The 19,383-nt window shown below is 56.2% G+C and overlaps 2 protein-coding genes and 1 pseudogene across 2 annotated transcripts; 1 reads left to right on the forward strand and 2 right to left on the reverse strand.

The window, feature by feature from the left end:
• Nucleotides 1-688: 688 nt before the first annotated feature.
• Nucleotides 689-6,299, reverse strand: LOC118357055 (annotated as a pseudogene).
• A 2,317-nt stretch (nucleotides 6,300-8,616) lies between these two features.
• LOC118357079 (skin secretory protein xP2-like) lies at nucleotides 8,617-12,517 on the forward strand. The gene is made up of 4 exons (XM_035728080.1): nucleotides 8,617-8,719; nucleotides 9,505-9,584; nucleotides 11,421-11,622; nucleotides 11,883-12,517. The coding sequence occupies exons 1-4, from the start codon at nucleotides 8,617-8,619 to the stop codon at nucleotides 12,473-12,475; spliced, it is 978 nt and encodes a 325-aa protein (XP_035583973.1). The 3' UTR covers nucleotides 12,476-12,517.
• A 2,296-nt stretch (nucleotides 12,518-14,813) lies between these two features.
• Nucleotides 14,814-18,532, reverse strand: LOC113908490 (histo-blood group ABO system transferase-like; the record flags this gene model as incomplete). Its single annotated transcript, XM_035728081.1, is given in 5 exon segments — nucleotides 14,814-14,965; nucleotides 17,532-17,645; nucleotides 17,811-18,047; nucleotides 18,050-18,379; nucleotides 18,475-18,532. Coding segments are annotated over 5 exon segments (891 nt in total), but the record flags the coding sequence as incomplete, so codon positions are not given.
• Between the last annotated feature and the right edge of the window lie 851 nt (nucleotides 18,533-19,383).

Consider the following 19,383-nt stretch of genomic DNA (forward strand, 5'->3'; position numbering starts at 1 on the left):
GCCCAGGGGTTTCTTTCTGGAGCCTGCCATCTTTATTTCTCAAGAGGCTAATCCATCATTTAGGCTTGATCTGGGCCCTGACCAGAGTGGGCAGTTGACCTGAGGCCATTGAGATCTCTTTCTCAGGAAGTCACAGATGGACATAAGCAATTCTGGTTGAGGGCAGACTCCTGCCTGGGGTTGGCCATGTGGATTGAGCATCAGATGGCCACGCTACAAAACTTCATACTGGGGTCATTCTTCCAATGGACTCAGACCCACACCCCTCCTTCTGAGTCAGCTCACCTCACAGAAGTGCTCTAGGGCCCAACTGCACTGATTTAATAAGCAGAGACTCTGAGTGTGAGATCCAGACCATACCGGCCTGTCACCACAGATCGCCTTGTTCCAACTTCAAAAATCAAGATTTAGGAAACCGCAATGACCCCTGACACACAAGCATTTCCACCCTATTTGAGGGTGACAGAGGGAAGACAGATTTGCTGGGGGTGAGTTTGGATTATGTTGGGGAGGGCAGGTAGGAAGAAGTCCAGAAATCATCCCTTCATAGATTAGATAGATAGATAGATAGATAGATAGATAGATAGATAGATAGATAGATAGATAAATTTATGTTTATATTTATTGATTTCATCTTTGTTTTCTTGGGAGTAAAGTGCTCACTGGGTCTGTTTGGAGTGGGGTCAGATCAGGAGGCAGCGGTCTGTTCTGGGAGATCTGTGGTCTCCATTTCGTAATACCCCTTTTCATTAGAAAAGGTCTTCCCCTTCAAGATCTCTGTGATTTGCTGTAGTTGCTTGGCAACATAAAGTACTTGGGGAGCTTTAGTGATAGGTGAGGGAGCAGGTGGGAGTGGGGGTGGGGCTGGGGTTGGCGCCGGGGGTTTGGGTCGAGGTCGAGGTCGAGATGCAGGGGGGCTGGGAGGAGGTCGAGGAGGGTGTTGGAAGTACCAAGGAGGGCGAGCAGAAGGGCGGGCAGAGGGTTGTCAGGCCGGGATTTCTTGAAAAGTCTGATGGGGAGGGGTGGGCGATTGAGCCATGTGCAAGGCATTAGAACCAATCTTGGAAGCAGTCCAGTTCAGGTAGGGCCAGTTGGCCATGTAGACTCCAGGACACTTAGTTCAGGCACAGTCTACCCCCAGCTTGTGACTCCCACGACCACATAGGTGTTTGCCACGTTGTCTCTGCACATGAGAGGCCCGCCGCTGTCCCCCTGCCCAGAAGGTCACAGAAGGCACTCTCTGTCTGAGCCACTTTTCCCCTGCCCTGAGGGCCATAGGCTCTGGAAGGACAGTTTCTTCAGTCACATGGCTTCTTGCTGCCATGAACACAAGTGGTGGTGGTAAACTTTGAGTTGGTATCAACAGCTTCAGGTGGATGTGAGAAGGGGATGGATTGTCACGGGTCTTCTTGCAGTGAGGAGGGAAGATAAGCCACCCATGTGTCCATGTATGAGGCTTTATGCATGCATGGGCATGTGTGTACAAGTGGATTTGAAGGTTTTGTATTCTGGTGAGGAGAGGTAAGCATTCTCTTCCAGGGTGGTGTTCGGGTGTTATGATCTCTGTGTCACGGTGGGATAAAGCTCTCTGTGTGGTGACTGATTCTTTGTAGGTGCCCCAGGTATCACCTCCCATCCTCACTGCTACGAGATGGGACCAGGGAAAGGGTGACTGAAGCAGGTCCCTGGAGGGAGTGGAGTTCAGGGATTCACAAAAGAGGTGTTGACAGGGAAAGGGGCGCCCGAAGGAAAGTTACCTGGCAGGTGTCGATCTTGCCTTCAGGGTACCCTGCACACCCATTGGTTGGACAAATGCACCCATTGTACCACTCTGTGGAATTACAAATTCGAGTTCGATGAGGTTCCCACGGGCCTCCTGCAGTGTAGGTGCGATCCTGTAGGCTACAGCCAGGTGGCTTGGTGGTCAGCAATCACAGAAGACATGTTTTGGGAAAGACCTGCCTCCTCCCTCCACGGAACCCCTATCATCTTGAAATGCTCTACTTCAACCTAAAATCCATGAAAGTCAATGCCCCTGGCTTCTCCTCAGACACTTGTGAAGCATGCGGAGTGGAGGCATATGCAGGTGAAGAGGAGGTGCAGTGCATGGAGGATGAGCAGATGTGGCTGCAGGAATGTGTGTTGATGCCAGATGATTATTCACAGCTACAGCCAGGATGTGTCACCTCATTTACACCCCACAGTCACCCCCTGTGTTAAGCGCTGTTACTCATCTTGCCTCGAATCAAGAGCTTGGAGCACCACTTGCCCAAACACGCTGGTAGGGATGTGGTGTGGCTTGGATTCGGACCAAGGTTTTCCTCTCTACACTCAAATCCAGGACACACATTTCATTTCCCCACAGTACAGCTCTAAGTCCCCCTCATTGCTTTTCATCTGCCGTTAACACCTTAGCTCAGTTCTGGACAGGATCTGCTGGAGATGGTCAGATGAGTCCCTCCCCGCATGCCTCCCATCCGTTTTGAAGTTACAGAGAAGGAGCAGCTACAGGATAGCCTCCACACACACAGATCTGTCAGGGGCATGGGTGGTTAGAATAACCGGAAGGCAGGTCAGAACATCCTGTACAGCCCCAGAGGCTCCATCATGACCTTTGGGTTAAGAAAGGCCCAGCCCAGCCTATGATTCCATCAGCCAACCTCATACCTGGCTATAGGGGCAGCTATCCCCTCTTCATCAAGTGGCCTCCCCCCACCACAACTGCACCCACAGCCCAGCCACAGCCTGGTGGGTGGGTCTGAAATCGCCTGCATCTGGGTGGAGATGTGGCGGATCACACTTGGAACATGGCAGTGGAGGCCAAGTGGGAAGCCAGAACCAAGTGGAGCAAATGGATGGAGCTAGGCACACAGCATTCAGACTTTTTTTGTGTGTGGCTTGGACTGTGTCTCCAGGCCCTTCAGGTCAACTTTGAACACCACCCAAGCAGGGTTAGTTTTGTACTTGCACTGTCCCCAAGGCAGGGGTGACATGGAAATGACCCCCACAACAGGCCTGGTCGCTTATGGTGACCTTTTAGATCTATGGAAGAGCCAGATGACCTGGAAGAGAACAGGGTTTTCTCAATCCCAACACCTTGGCTTTAAATGCTGAAAAGTCCACAAGAACTTGAAATTCAATAGAAACGAGGACTACCCCAGAAGCCTATGGGCTCAAGGAGGAGGTAGAAAAAGGAAGGTCTGCAAGAATGTCACAGAAATTTGGAGGCTGGGGATTTCTTTAAGACTTGGCCTTATCAGTGTGGTAGGGATTCACCAGAAGATGGTAGAAATCCCACTAAGTTGAGGAGGATTTTAGAACAAAAGAGGCCTTGTGTGATGTCCAGGGTGTAGCTGGGAGCCTATAATCCTTTTGAGAGATAGGACAGCAAAGGTGGTGGTAGGGGTGGGAGTGTAGATGGGAATCCTGAGATCAGCCCCCCCAGGGACGACAAGAACCCTGGGACACTGCACACATGTTTGGGTGGGTGGGCAGAGCAGGGTAGGCTGGGGTTTGGGACAAGAAGAATGCTCTAGAGGCCTCAGCAGAGCTATGGACATCAATAGCCAGATAGAGGTTGATACCCCAGGTCGGGGAGGGAAGGGCCAGCAGAGGCCAGTGAAAACAGGGGTGCCCGGGAGGAGAAGCAACCGAATCAGAGAAGGGTGGCAGCCTTGAGCGAGGGAAGAAGAGTTACAGGAAGCATACTGAAACTACCAGGGTATTGTCACCAGAATAGGCTGAGTTTTGAACCCCAAATAACTGAAGTGCCTTGAATTAGGAGCCCTCAGTTTTCCATTATCAAGGGACAGAAGAGCTTTCAGTCTCTCTTCTCATCCCCAATGTGACTGGGTAAAAAGTCCATGTGGTCAGCTATGGAAAGCTGAAATGCCTAACCTACTCATCAAACCGTTGCTGCCCTGGCCCCAGGCATGCTGGCCTGCCAAGAACCCTGTCCCCTCTCTGCAGAGAAATCGAAGTCACTCGGATGGGGAGGCTGGATTCTCGCAGTTTGAACACCGAGGGTGTGGAGCAGAGGTTCACTGAGGTCTAGAGGGCTGGGCTCTGGGGTCTCAGAGCTCAGAGAGCACGTGACATGGCCCTTCCACTGACAGTTGGGGAAATGGATGTCCAGAGAGGAGAGCAGTTGGCCCGCAACCACAAAACCCCATCTCGAGCTCTTCTCCAAGTGCCATTTCAGGGGACAATCCCCCATTTCCAGAAGGTAGCAACTGGGGATCCAGGCCCCAGATAGAGCCACAGCCGATACCCCATTCCAAAAAATGCCCAGGTTCTCCTGGTGCTGCATGCACCCTTCCACCCGGCGACCACACAAGCCATCAGTGGTGAGGTTGTGGACAGGGGACTCGGCTGCCAGTTTCTCCCGCTCTAAAAGGGGACAGTGTCCCGGAATCTGGTGGACATCACCACTAGGCACCACATATGGCCCCTGCACTGCAGAGACCACTGAGGGAATGACCAGCAGTTCCCCTACCACTGTGAGAACCCCTCCCATACTCACCTTTCTCTTTCAAGGATCCCCAGGCAGCCACCCAGCAGGCCTGGGGAACTCCAGGTGGGCCCGCCCTAAATTGGGGCAGGCGGCCCGTTCCGATGAATTGCCCACAGGGAACGGGAGGGGTGATCTTCATGAAAGCGATGTCATTGTGCTATAAACTGGGGATGTATTTCTCATGAATGATGATTTTCTCGACATATCTCTCCTGTTGAGGTGGCTTCGCTGGCTTATCGTTCCCATACATAGTTTCCCTTGCTCCAAAAATCAGTCTCCAGTCATATACTTTTCTGTGGGCACAGAGGCAAGCCAGGTCATCCTCAGAAAGGACGGGCTCGACAGAAACCTCTGGTGACCATGATCCTCAGAGCCCTCCCTCAGCAAGTTCCTGGGCCCACCCACTCATGGCCTGGTTGCCACATGGCCCAGAGCCCCAGGGAGACTGTGCACAGGGAGCCCTGGAGAATGTCTCTTTCTGGGAAGAGCCTTTCTGAAGACCTCCCTCCACGCGCTCCCACACGGACTTTTTGGAGACAAAGCAGTGGGCAGCAGTAAGCAGCCAATGGGAGGTCAGGAAGGTGCCTCCGCACGCATGGTACCTTCAGTTATTGTGGGACATGAATACCTGGAGGCTGACCATCCAGGGCCAGGCCCCGATTGTTCCATCCTGCCCTCCGACGATACGGCCACTTCCCAGTGGGTTCTGCCTGAACCGTAACCCACAGGAGGCACTGGGGTGAGACCAGGGGCACAGTTCAAACCAAGAAGAGGCAAAGCCTGTCCTTGCACCTGCACGATGGGGGAATCAGGGCTAGGGGGCTGGGCAAAGTGTCGCAACCAGGAGTGTGGAGGGTCCGAGGGGGAGCTGCTGAGGAGAGGCGCTGTCAGCGCAGTAGGGAAGCAGGAAGCTGCAGGCTTCAGGAACTGGTTTTGAGGAGTATGGGTTCTGGGGTCTTGTGGGTGTAGCCCCAAGGCGAAAAAGAAGTCGCCATAGGAAGCAGGACCGATGATAAGGGACCTAGAAATATGGGAGATCCTGAGGCAGAGGGGGAGGCTAGAGTTGGAGATAGAGAGGTGTAATGGCTTGAGGTCTTTAGAGCCAATTCTGGGCGGGAGACTCAGAAAACAGCCACAGGGGTCTTGGGGCTGCAGTGTGGGTTTGGATGGTGGCAGGAGGAGGGAGAGTAGCCAAGGCAGGTCCAGTGATCCCAGGTGTGGGAAGCAGTGGGGGTCCAGGGGTGGAAGTTCTGGGAACTGGGGTGAGGCCACAAGATTTTGGGGGTACCTTGGGGGCTGTCAGAGTCTAGGTGGAGGCGGGACCCTAGAAGAAAGCCATGACAATACCCTGGGGTCTTTGGGGTCAGCCACAGTTGGGGCACCTCAGTATCTGTGGGAAGAAAGGGGTTTCTAAACATTGGGACTTGATGTGCAAGAGGCAGTGAGGTCAGTCTCTAGGTGAGGGAAGGACCCCAGCGTCTGTGCTACGGGAGGCATAGGAGCCCGGGGTCAGCCCTGGGGTCTCTCGGCTGATGAAGCTGGGAGCAAGGATGGTCTGAGTTGGGGATATGGGTCACACCCGTGAGACCCAGGGCACTACTAAGGCCCAGGCTTGGCCTCCTTCCTAGCCCTGGACAGAGGGAGTCTGGGTGGGGCTTGCTATTCAAAAGACACTCTTTCCATCCCCCGGAGGTGTCCCTGACACTTATTCACACGTGGCGTTATCTTTGGCAACCACAGACACTGCCAAGGCCAGCAGAATGGCAGTTGGCAGCATCTCTACCATACTCCTGCCCCAGCCTGGCCTGGAAGCCCAGTGACCTCACACAGCTCTGTGGCCTCCTGACCAATCAGCATGGCTACATCCCCCTCCCCCACCCCAATAGTCAGGCCAGGCAGGAGCCCATTAGCTTAACTGGTCCAGGCTGAAACAAGATGCCAGCTTTCTGTACAGGCTCCTCTGCACCCCTCGGGGGATGGGGGCTCATGTGCAGCCCCCTCCCTCTGTCCCAAGGCCAGGATCTGCATTCCCAGTTACCCTTCAAAGATTCCGTATCATCTGAGGATCCAGTTTTGTGCAGTGTCAGTGTCTGCCCCTCATGCAAGCTGCAACCACAGTTCCTGTTCCAAATCATGGGTTGAGGGGCAGTCTGTCCCTCTGTGTCAAGATGATGCAGCATGTCAATGGTCACAGGGTGTCTGGCTCACCAGATTAATCGATCCTTAACCCTGTGTAGGGCAAATTGTCTTTCCCTCTTCCAAGTACATACTATCAGCACACTTTTCAAAGAGCCACTTTGAATTTCTCTAATTTACGACTACAAAGCCCACTTTTCTATTCACTCCTGCATATCACAGGGTCTGGTGTTTCCTACCTGAGTGTCTCCAGGGCTCCTCTCTGGGACCTACATGCAAGAAGATGTGTCTCCTATACCTGAGGGTCAGGTGTTCTCACCACAATCACCTGAATATCCTGAGGTTTCAATTTTTCTGATTGTCAGGAGACGGCATCTCACCGACGGGAGGATGACAAATGCTCACCTCACATACCTGCATGTTAAGAAGTTTTACCTTCCTTTAGGAGTGCAAGGAGGTCACACCACCTGCATGAAGGGCAGTGTTCCCTCCTCTCCCTGAGTGTAAGTTCTCCACCAGATAATCTGAGCATCAAGAGGTTGTCCCTTGCCTGCCTGCATGTCAGGACACCTCATAGCTTCTTCCTGAGTGTTATGAGTTTTCAGATTGTCAAATGAGCTTCATTCTCCTACTAACTTTCTAACTGAGTGTCACACTTTCTCAGCTCACATAACTTTCAGGAGATCACATGCCCTTCAACTGAATATCCAGTAGGTCTTATATATCTTTACTGGAGTATCAGGAGCCATCATCTCCTAACCCTAACCCTAACCCTAACCCTAAACCCTAACACTAACCCTAACCGTAAACCTCACCCGACCCTCACCCTAAACCTAACACCTCACCCTCACCCTCACCCTCGCCTTAACCCTAATCCAGGGCTGATCAGCAGAGAATCTGGAAGGCCAGCCCTCCAGAGCCCCTGCTAGCCCAGCCAGAGACTCCCTGAGCCCAGAGCGAGCCCTCCCCTGCCTGCCCAGCCATGCATTTGCTCCTGAGCTTCATGATGGCCTGTTCTTGACCCTGAAGGTGAGCTGGCCGACTAGGAGGGGAGTCCAGCTGGTGGGACAGGCTGTAGCTACAGGACACAGTGACACCATGTGAGCTAGCAGGGGCCACACTCTAGTCTCCCTCACGGAGCCTGCTCGGGAGCAGGAGTCTGGGTGCCCTAGTGGCCGGCACACAGCAGGGTCTGTGCTGACCAGGCAGCCATGGCCCCCAGGGAGAGTCCACTCTGCCCTCTCCCCACTCCTGCCTGGCCTCGCCTCTCCTCACTGTGGGGCTGCAGGACCAGGAAACAGGCCCTATTGGGCTGGCTCAGCTCCAGCTTGTAAAGATTTCCCAGCCCCTGGAGCAGCAGGATTTCCTGGGGCCAGAAGGAGGACTGGCTGTGGACAAGGACTGCGCTGGGGAGGATGCAGGGCCTTGTAGAGGGTGAAGGATGGGGCAGGCGCCGAGTCCTGGGGCCACTGCGCATGTCTACTAAGGGCTGAAATCCCTGAATGCCCACGTGGTTCCTCATTATAGTAACGGCCCCCTGTACATGGGAATCCTGCTGGTGGGCCCCTCCACACCAGCTTCCTTCCTGCCCCTCTGAATCCAGCCAGGGCTGCAGCCAGGGACAGGCTGGACATCGTCCCAGGTCCTGCCAGGAAGAGAAGGCAAAAGGAGGAGAGGAGAAGTGGAAGGGGCAGACTGATCTTCTCCTTGTCCTGAGTCAGCCTCCACTGGTGCCTCCAGGTCCTCCGGCCCAGGCCTGCACTTAGCTGGGCCCTGAGAGGGAGTTTGCATTCCTGCAGACTGAAATGCATTCCAGCTCGGTGGGGGATATTGAATGACCTGTGCGTCCCCAGATATCGTACCCACCTGACCTTGCACAGGCCATGGTTGTAGAGCCCGGTGGACTTTGGGGCCACAGAGCAGTTGGCGGTGGTGAGGGAACAGGGGGACCCTTTAGGTGCACAGCCATGGGTCTCGTGTACATCCGCCGCAGGGCTGGGTCACGGTACAGGTGCTCTGTGCAGGTCTCCTTTGCACACCTGGCCATGACACACCTGGCTGGCCCTCTCGGTAGGGAGGCCTGTGTGCCTGGTGCACCTGTCCCCCACCTTCCCCAGGGAAGCAGACACGTTCAAGCGTTTCCATGTCCAACCCTCAGGGACAGTTGGGAACATGGGTCAAGAGAGGCAGGCACTGGCCCAAGACAAAGGAGGGGAGCAGAGCCCAAGGAGCAGGGCTGCTCTCCAGTCCTGGGCCAGCCCCAACCCTCCCATGAGGTTCGCTTTGTGGGTGAGAGCCCCTCAGATCCTCGGGGAGAGCTACCCACCATGTCCCATGTGGGGACATGACCTTGGCATCCCCAGGCATGTAGAGGCATGTGCACCTGCAAACCCACCCACACGCACCACTCTGACTGCCCAGCTGGGGGTCAGAAGGGGAGGACACCCAGGGAGTGATGTGGAGGACAACAGGAAAGAAGAAATAGGTTGGAGACAGCTGGGCCATAGGGCAGGGCATCAGGACTCCTGGCAAGGACCCAGATCCAGAGCATGGGGAGAGGAGAGAAGCCAGGCTGATGCTCAGGGGTCCCCAAGGGGCCCAGGGGTTTGCCAGGGAACTGGGGGAAGACAGGGTCTGGGTTCCGGTGTCCACCACCACCCTGGGCACTTGGGAGTAGGAAGAGATACCCACCCCCAAGTCCAGTGGGCCTACAGCCCAAAAGGCCTCAGCCCAAAAGGCCTCAGCTTACTCTTCTGTCACTTGGGCTGCAGAGATGCAGTGTCCCAAGGGTCCCACAGGCTTGTAGAAGAGCCTGTTGGCCTTGGATCTCCATCCCTGACCCACTGTGCTCCCAGTGCTGGGGAAATGCTTTCTACCCCCTCGAGGTCCTTCTCAGCAGAGGACAGACTTGGGGCTTGGGGGGCTGATGACTGGGGTACGCAGAACGTGGCAGAGCACAGGGCCACCAGTCTGGGGACCAAGGTCAGGGCCCTCCTTGTGGCAGCCTCAGGGTCCCCATGTGGAAGAGGATCCAGAATCACTGCTCTGGTCAGGGTGAGGAGGCCTTAGGAAGGAATGGAGCACCTGGACCGGAGATGGAAACGTGGACAAGGGAGGCTTCTGAGGTTTCTCACATCACCCATGGAACCCACAGATCCTGCTCCTGTGAGAGACACAGACACAGAGACAGAGAAGGAGACAGAGAATGAACACAGGAGAGAGGGAACCAGGAGAAGTCAGACTTTCTTCCACCAGCTTGAAATGACATCCTGGCATTTTGTGCCATTCCAATCCTGAGAGCGCCGTCACACAGGCCATCCACCCTGGAGGGGAGGGGATTCCACAGGGATGTGTGACCAGGACTCAGGGGTGCCAGGGGCCACTGTGGGGACTGCCCAGCACACGGGCACAGACGAGGCCCTGGGACCTGAGCCTAACCCTAATGGGAGCCTCTGGAAGTCTGTGTTGTGAGAGGACAAGGTCAGAATCAGTTCATTACTACCTTCCCACGGGGGCTGGGACACAAGCAGGAGGGGGGTGGCTTTGCCTGGACCCCAGAGCAGACGCAAACCCCTCTGAGCTGTGTTCTATGCCAAGTCCAGCTCCTGGCTCATCCTTGCTTTGCAATTATGCACCAGCCTCCTGTGAAGGCAGGTATGGAACATGTGTAGAGGTCCTAACCCCAATGGTGTAACTAGAAGTAGAAGCCAGAATACTCCAATGTGCACATGGGGAGCCTGGGGAGGCCCTGAGAGTCACAGGGTCTGTCCAGGGTCACAGATCTGGGCACGCACAGGAAACAGGTGTGAACCCAGATCTGTGCCATCACAGCAGAGACACCAGCTGCACCCAGGCCTCCCGGGGGCTGTGGGTGGGCTGTGTGGGTGTCACTGTGTGGATGGGGAATGGGGGGAGGATGAGCATTGAGCAGCCGGTGGAGGGGGGCACTCTGGGGGTTCTTGTGTGAGGAAGTTGTAAGGGTTCCCCAGGCAGTGGTGATCTCACTTCCCTGACAACAGAGCCCAACAGAATTTGGAACCGTGATAACCAGGGACCCACATTCCACAGACAGCCCCCTGACCAGCTCATTTCATTGGAGATCTTCAAACCAAGATGTTCACATGTTGCTTTCCGAGGTCTGGAGGCCACAGGTGGAAGAAAGCGTGCCCTGCAGATGCTGTCCCCTGCTGGGGATTTAATGTCAGGGCTCCCCACCGCCTCTGGCCATTTGGCTGGAAGGACAGAAAGGTGACACCAGGAGGCCCAGAGCCGGTCACCCAGCCCCACTCACTCTGATGACCTTTGTAGCCCCAGGTGCCCTCCCTGTGTATGTGTATGTGTATGTGTGTGTGTGTGTGTGTGTGTATGTGTGTGTGTCTGTGTGTGTTTGTGTGTGAGTGTGTGTTGGGTGCATGTGTGTGGATGGGGGTGTGCGTCTGTGTGTGTATGTGTGTATAAAGAGGGGTCATGGAGGGTGGGGCCACCCCGAGCAGGAGCAGGATGATGAGGGGTCAGATACCCAGTGGGCAGGTCATGTTCAAGGTCAAGCCTGGCTGTGTGGGATGGGGTGTGCGGTCGCTGCGCGTTCTGCCCGAGGTTTATCCCGATAGACATGCGGGGGGATGGGTCACTGCATCCCGGGTGCAGGGCTGTGCACACACAGGTTTGTGTCTGATCTGGGAGCAGCAGGGGGACTGGGCAGGAGGACAGTGCGGATGGCCGGGCAGGGCTGTGACGCCTCGGGGCCGGATACCGGTCCCTGTCTTTGCAGAAGGCCACGGAGGACATGGAGAAGAGGCTGGTGGACCTGCCCTCCATCTCCTCAACAGAGGGGGTGACCCCACAGGGGTTCCCAGAAGCAGGTGCTGGGGATTGTAGGGGAAGACCTCCTACACCACCCAGACCACTGTCCCAGGTGGTTGTCCACCGGACAGTGGTCCATCAGCCGGAACCCACGGAGGCCGAGGCCGAGGGTAAGAAGGCTGGGGCTTGGTGTTCATGGTGTGTGGGGACAGGTCGGTGCTGGCCCCACAGGGAGGAGCCCCCAGAGGCTGGTGTGGGGCCAGGAGCAACGACTGGGCACAGAGCACACAGCGGTGGACTGCAGTTGGGGAGACATCCCCGTGAGGAGTCCTTCCCAGCTGTGGCTTCTCTGGGAGGCCCTGGGCTGGGCTCTGTCTCTGCAAAGGCCCACAGAGAGCAGGCACAGGGGTGAGCTTTTCTCCTCTCACAGCTGCTCCACAACCTGAGGAGCTAGAGCTGGATCTGGAGGGAGAGCTGGTGCCTGCAGTGACTTCAGGAGGAAACCAGGAGCCAGCATATGACCCGGCACCTGCCCACGGAGAGCCTGGCGCTGTCCAGGAAGAACTGGCACCTCCTCCTGCGCCAGCCCCTGCCCCTGCCCCTGCTACAGTTCCTGCCACTCCCCCTTCCCCCACCCCAGCCCCTGCCCCTGCCTCGGAACCAGATCTTGACCCAGTTCCTGCCCCTTCCCTTACCCCTGCCTCTGCCTCTGCCCCAGCCCCTGCCCCTGCCTGTGCTCTTGTTCCTGCCCCTGCCCCTGTTCCTGCTCCTGCCCTGCCAGAGCCACTGTCCCTGACCCAGATCCTACCCTTGCTCCTGTCCCTGTCCATACTCCTGCCAGAGCCGCTGCCCCTTCCCCTGCCCCTGCCAGGGCTCCTGTTCCTGCCCCTGACCCAGATCCTGTCCCTGCTCCTGCCCTGGATCCTGCACCTGCCACTACTGCTGACCCTGTCCCTCCCCTTGCCCCTCCCTCTGCACCTGCTCTTACCTCTGTCCCTGCCCCTGTCCCTGCCCCTATCCTGAGCCCTGCCCCTACTCCTGCTCCTGCAGGGCTCCCACTGCCACATCCAGAGCCCACAGCCCTGCAGGGAGAGCTCCTTGTGCAATCACCCTTAGTTCCATCGCCGGAACCCGAGACCCCGCCCCAGTGTTTCATCCCCTCCCCCTGTGTTCTTTCTCTCTGGTACATTTTAACTGTTATTTTATCCTTCCATGTCCTATATACTGTTTATTATTTGTTTTAAATAAAATTTCTTCTTTTCAATTGAACACATCATGAGCATTAAGTACATGCCCAACGCTGTGCCACCACACCCCAGAACATTGCCGCAGAATATCTCATTCCCCAAAGGAGTCCCTGAACCAGAAGCCCTCCCTGCCCTTTTCTCCCCCAGCTCAGACCCCGGCAACCCCTAAGCTGCTTTCTCTCTCTGTTCCTTTACCTATTCCTGATGTTTCTGTTATTGGAATCACACAATAGGGGCCTTTGTGTCTGCCCCCCTAACTTCAAAGGGGACTCGTTTTCTTCTGTGTTTATTTGTCATAAAATTTCCCTTATTTGATATTGAAATCCCCGAAGGATTACACATCAGATGTAATCAAAGAGGCCACTTTAGGAATTATGGGCACAAACTCAGGGCCGAGACCCCTGGTTCTGCTGGGACCCCACAGCCTGACCCCAGACAGGACAGGGCTGGTTCCTCCTGTGGCCCACACAGAAACCAGGGAAATGCAGAAAGCTGGAAGACACACCACAAAGGGCAAAAGCATTGCTCACAACCCAAGGCCAGAGAAAGGTTTCACCTGACTCTGGTCCAAACCACGCTCCAAGTCACTGGGTTCCACAGGGACGGAGACCAAACACAAGCAAGCCCAAGGCGGAAGGAGAGGCACGAAGGGAAAATGTGTCAGAGATGCGGGAGCTCCTGGGGAAGGACTCTGGCAAAGGAAACCCTTTGGAGGCAGCGCTGGTCACCCTCAGACTGGCAGGTGTCTGGTCTGGGGACCAGCAGCCCTGGGGAGAACCTGAGGAAGTAGAGGTCCCCTGGAGAGAAGGGTGACAGGCACCCCTGTCTGGGAGAACAGTGAGCAGCATCCATCCCAGGCCACAGGTGCACCCATCCTCAGCCTCGGACTCAGCCCCAGAAACTCTGGCTCGGTTTTTCACACACGTATTGTCAGGAGTGTTCATCACAGCGGTGCTGGAGAGAGCAGGGAATGGAACAACACTAATGCCCAAGGAGATGGATGGGATCCACTGTCCCAGTCCTCATGACAGAATGCCCTGCAGCTACTGTCCCAGTGTCATCCGGGGCACAGGATCCGGGAAGCCCCTCCTAAGACCCACCCCTCCTGCCACCCTGCCCCTGGGAACATTGAGAATTGTTGAGGAGGAGGGGGAGAGGATCCAGGATGACAGCGGGTCCAAGGAGAAGGAAGGTCAGCACTGGGAGGACAGATGGACGTGCCCTGAGCCACCATCCAGGGCCCAGGCTGTGATGCCCTCGGACCTCACCCCAAATAAGGACTCCTGATTTATGGACCCAGCTTCTGTGGATTTACTCCCTCCCTCATTCATTCTCTCCCCCATTCATTCCCTCCCTCCAACCCTCCCTCCCCCTCCCTCCCTCCCTCCAACCCTCCCTCCTTCCACCCTCATTCAGCAGAGGATCTGGGGTCCCTGCTGTGTACTGAGCACTGGGGCTTCATCAGTGAGCACCCCCCAACCCACATGGTCATGTCCACTGTGGGAGGTGACGGGGGCAGTCCTCAGGGTTAGCAGTGGTGATGAGCACCAAGAATCAGCTCCTGAAAACAGAGGCCAGTTGCACAATGCAAAGAATGGAAGACCCATGCTTAGCACTTCCTCTAGAAAAATCTAGTCCTGAAAAGTAATGAAAAGTAAGTATATCCTAGACTTCATGCAATGTGAGTTCTCCTGGCAGGTACCTACTGATTCCTAGAACCAACAAAGAGTAAATCCTCCAGTGTCGACTGGGGTGTTGTGACCCAACTTTTTGGACCAAATGACTGCGTTTCAGCCAACATCTCCAGGGCCTCTGAGTTTTCCAAGGGTCTCTGCAATTCTCTGATCCTTTCATCAACCTCCTTGGGAAGCTCTGTCCTGTCATCTTCCTTGTCTTTGCCTCTTCTGGGACCCTTCAATGACTTCCCCGCCAGGGCCACCCCTTCCAGGACTCCCTGTGCTCCCTGGTCTGACACCCACATCCCACGCTGGGTCCTGTGAGCCCGGTGCTTTTTGCAAGGACTGTGTCCTCCTTCTGGGGTCACTAGCCATCTTTCTTGCAGTGGCCTGCCTCTTCCTGCGCTGGGTCTCCTCTGAGCAGTCCGTGAGGTCAGACTATGCCCATGTCACGGGCACGGAAGCGAGAGTCCAGAAGGTCCAGACGACCTGCTCCCAGTCCCAGCGTGTGGAGCCTGGGTCAAGGATGGTCCGCGAATAGAGGAAGACTTGGGCCCAGGGAGACTGAGGGGGTATGTGGCACAGTGAGCCTGCAGGAGGAGAGGGGGGCACTGTGGGGACCTGGCGCACAGGCCTGCTGGGAGACCACATCTCACCCACACCAGCTCTGTCCCCAGGGCTGGAGGTTGTCACGGTAGCCACCCTCCGAGGCTGCAGGCTGACAGTGACTGACAGGAGAGGAGGTGCACCTGATGCAAGAGAGAACCCTGAGGCAGAGAGGCGGGGGCAGGTGCTCCCCCAGCAGCAAGAGGAACTCGGGGTAGCCACCCTCCCAGGCTGCAGGATGGCAATGGCTGGCAGGAGAGGAGGCACCTGGTGCAGGAGAGAGCCCTCAGGCAGAGAGGAGGGGGCTGGCTCTCCCCCAGCAGCAGGTGCACTCGGGCAGGCTGAGGGGACCTCCGTGGACAGCGGTGCCTGCATCTGGGGTCTCCACACAGACCCCCTCCTCAGGCTCAGCACAAGCTTGTCTGGATGGCCTTTGTCCCCCAGATACAAAGTCTGGCCCAGGACCCTCCTCAAGCCCCGACTCCCAATCCTTTGACCTCAGCTCAAGTGACAAGAAATGGCCAATAGTTTAGGTGGGTTTGGGTGCACAGGGACATTTGCTTTTCTGGCCCATGCTGTAATATTGCTGGCATTTAAAGATCTCAGGGCTTTGATTCAAAACCGGTAGGATACCGGGGACCCGAGTCGGGTCTCTGGAAACCTGCCTCTGGACCTTGCAGCCCTCCCAACCCACCAGGTCTGCTCAGAATCCCTATAGGTCACAGACCTACAGTCTTGGCTCCTCAGATGGCCCGGACAATGCACCTTCATAAAGAGATCCTGGTGGGGCAGCAGTACACACTGCGGATTCCAGCAAATCCGCCTCCCAGAAACTGAGGGTACTGCTGGACGAGCTGTCTGAAAACAGCCATGTCAGGGTTCCAGGAAGATACCAGAGGCACAGGAGTAACTGAGGAGCACCTGAAGGTCAGGTAGAGGCAGTCAGGCTTCCAGACATTTCTTCCCTAAAGCTCTTCATTCCTCAGCCTTTCTTCTGGTGATTCTGCTTGGTTTCTATTGCCCCAACTGTTATCCATTGCCTTAGGCAGCAGAGACTGATGTATGCCTTTAAATGTTTTGGACATTGAATGTCTTCCAGTAGCCACTTCACTGCTGGGAGAGTTGGTAACAAGCAAGAAGTCCCAGAGGACTCCAAGGGTCTGGACTTGGTGTTTCCCTCTCCTGAGATGGGGACACCTGTGGGAGGTGCAGGTGGTCAGCTGGGGGAGGATGGCGGGCACCTGACGTGGACAGATGGGGTATAGGTAAGGCCCGAGGCTCCCAGGGTATGTGCCTGGCATCCAGACTGAATAGATCTTCAAAGCTGCAGAATGGCTGGGATCATCTTCAGTCTGAGGAGGAAGGTGAGGGGAGCAGAGGGGACTGAGGAGGTTCGGCTCAGACAGGAGAGGGCTGAGCCACACTTATGGGGGAAAAGCGGGCTCAGGTTCAGGCTCATAGGGACAGACCTTGAGGCCATTATGCCATGTGAAATAAGCCAGTCCCTAAAGGACCGACACCGGACGACCCCACTTGTGAGGGATTGTGAGTATTCCCTTTCACAGAGGTGGAAGGAGCTGCTGGGTGCCGGGGCTGGGGAAGGGGAATGGGGGTTATGGTCTCGTGGGTAGAGGTTCAGTTTGGGATGATGAAAACATTGTGGTGATGGACGGAGGTAGACGGTGCAGAACAGGGAATATACTTATTGCCACTGATACACGCTTCATGGTATCAGCTGTATGTCCATTATACCACAATACAAAAGAAATGAGTCATGAAGTCGGGGCCATCACGAGTCCCTGGAGGGCCCAGGAGCAGGGAGCCTGTATCTTAGTTCTCGCTCTCATGCTCTGCCCCTTGTTGGGTGACTGAGCTTAGTAAGTGCTTGCTAAGACACAGTGCAGGCAGATGGTCCAGAGAAAGTGCACAAGTGCAAACCCACTGGTGGGCACTGAGCAATGCCAAGGTGATGCGCATCCAGACAGAGCGAATGCCCACATTTCACAAACACCAGCACAGAAATAGTCATTTAAAACCAAGTCAGGGACCTTATATAGCCCAGAGGGCTCCACGCTCCTGGAGGCCGAGCTAGTGGCCACGGCCAAGGCCTCTGGTGGTGAGGGCACTGGGGGTCTGGGAGGTGGCTCGGCGCACCCCTGACCCTGAAGCCCCATGGCCGCGGTGAGATGTAAGGACTGGGAGGGAAGACCCAGCCAGCACCCGTTCTGGCTCCATGGCTGCTACAGGGCTGCTCCCAGCCCCAACAGGAGATGTCTGTTTAGAACCACGGAGAAAACCTTTTCCCTCAATTGTTCTTTTTAAGGTGGTTGCTTAGCATTGACACAGAAAAACATCCGATATAAAACTGGAGCCATTCTGAGCTGCAAAGGACCCGGGAATGATCAAAATGTAGTGACCGCAAAGAGAGGACCTTGTGCCCCAGGCAGGCCTCCTGTGCGCAGGGCTGGTTAGGGCGCTGGCGTGCCCGGGCAAGCAGTGCTGGGCTCCACAGTTTCCCTGAAGGGAACAGAAGTAGGAATCTGCTCTGACCGCTCTGCTCAAGGCAGCACCCCCTGATGGAGACGGGGGCAGTCCCTCGTGACGTCCAGATATCCTGGGGATTCTTGGGCACAGCTACAAATCTCAGCTTCTCCATGACAGGGGCCAGCCCATCAGCTGTGGGTCTCACAGGTCCTTCAGGGGACAGCCCAATACTGCAGGTCCCACAGCTCCTCCAGGGACAGCCCCTCATGAGTTCTGGGTGGCCTGTTGATTCTGGGGCACAGCCATGGTTCTCAGCTTTTTCATGACCCGGGGAATGATGGGGGGGCCAGCCCAGCAGCCATGGGTCCCACAGGTCCTCCGGGGACAGCACCTTGGTGGGCCTGCGTCCCAGCAGGTACCTGTTCAGGTGGCTCTTATCGGGCCACACAGCCTCAATTCCATTGGCCCAGTTGACGACCATTGCCCGGTGACAGGCTGAGGTCATTCGGGGAAACTCCACCACCAGTTCCCCAAAAAAGGCCCCCATGTAGTAAAAGTTGCCCTGGTACCTGGGGATGTGGGTTGGGACTGTGTCCAGCGCTCATAGCTAAAGTCCTCATGGGCTACCCAGTAGAAACCGAGGTGTGCGGTGCCAAAGAGGGGAGACAGGATCTCCATGCCCACATGTTCCCAGAACTTCATTTCTGCATCCACGTCCACGGACACCAGGTCTTCCACATCACAGAGGAAGCGCTGCTCGCGGAAGCGTCTGATCATCGCTATGTGCCACATGGACACATCCTGCCAGAGCAGGATGCCGCGGACCTCGACGACCACCATCCTCTGGCCCTCCCAGAGTGGCCCACGGGGCACAGCAACCAGCTGGTCGGTGAAGACGTAGTAAGTGACCCTGTGTCCTCCATGAGGACCACCACCCTCCGGCTTACCTGGAAGGGGACTCGGGGCCCGGCAGCTGGCTGATTGGTGAAAACCCAGTAGGTGACCCCATGCCCCACCATGTAGTGTTTCTCTGCTATCTGCAGGAACAGCTCCAGGAAGACCACGCATCCACAGGGGGAGTGGACAGGGCAGGAAGAGGGTCACTGCCAGAGGCTGGCAGCAGGACACCAGAGTTGGGGGCCTTGGACGTGTGCAACTTCTTCATGGGGTCAGGCCCTGGGCTCCTTTAAGGAACATCCACCTCCTGACCTTCCTGAGGGAATCTGCCAGCAGGACCTCCCTAATGTCTGTTCCCAGAGATGGGGGCCATCAGCAGCCTGTCTTCCAAAGGGGAGCCTGAGGCTTCGGAGGCTGGAAACCCATGCAGCCCCACAGTCAGCATGCTGGAGCCTGGAAAACTTCCCCTGTGCTGAGCTCCTGGGCAAACCCTGCAGGTGCCCTCCACTGGCCGCCCCCCTGCAGATCCCATCCCCACCTTCCAGGAAGGAAGCACCTTTGGGCACAGCCCTCATTTCTTTGTCTTACAGAGGGGCTAGAATCAGCAGGGCCTACCACCTGTCCCATTTTGCTTTGAGTGGGCTGCCGCTGGCCCCCACAGACCTGTCTCCACTTCCTGTAGGCTCCTCCCTGGAAGACTGCTGGGCATCCTGCTGACAAGGTGCTCAGTAAGCCACTGGTATTCCTAGGAGGGGTCACCCTCAAACTCTGCCACATCAGGAATCAGGTCCAGCCTGTGGACAGGGAAGGCAAAAGTCAACACCAAGAAGAAGAGGGGGCTTGCTTAGGCCCCAGGCTTGAATCCAAGGGTGTAAGCTTCCAGGTCCAGGTCTACATCTCCCCGGCCCCCAAGGGTTCAAAGTCTTATCCAACCACGTCCCATGGCTGGTCCCCCTTTAAGGGTACTACTTGCTCCGCCCTGTGAGGACAGCAGTTCCCCCATTATCAAGTGTGGTGAGCC

This window comes from Zalophus californianus, chromosome 6 (assembly GCF_009762305.2).
Source record: "Zalophus californianus isolate mZalCal1 chromosome 6, mZalCal1.pri.v2, whole genome shotgun sequence".
NCBI classification, from domain to species: Eukaryota; Metazoa; Chordata; class Mammalia; order Carnivora; family Otariidae; genus Zalophus; species Zalophus californianus.

What these genes read in the sequence shown, in the direction of transcription:
- LOC118357079 (XM_035728080.1), top strand. Translation starts at nt 8,617, where the DNA reads ATGGGTCTCGTGTACATCCGCCGCAGGGCTGGGTCACGGTACAGGTGC. An exon ending in ACACCTGGCTGGCCCTCTCG is followed by an intron (nt 8,720 to 9,504) that starts GTAGGGAGGCCT and finishes CTGTGCTCCCAG; the next exon opens with TGCTGGGGAAATGCTTTCTA. An exon ending in CACGGAGGCCGAGGCCGAGG is followed by an intron (nt 11,623 to 11,882) that starts GTAAGAAGGCTG and finishes CTCCTCTCACAG; the next exon opens with CTGCTCCACAACCTGAGGAG.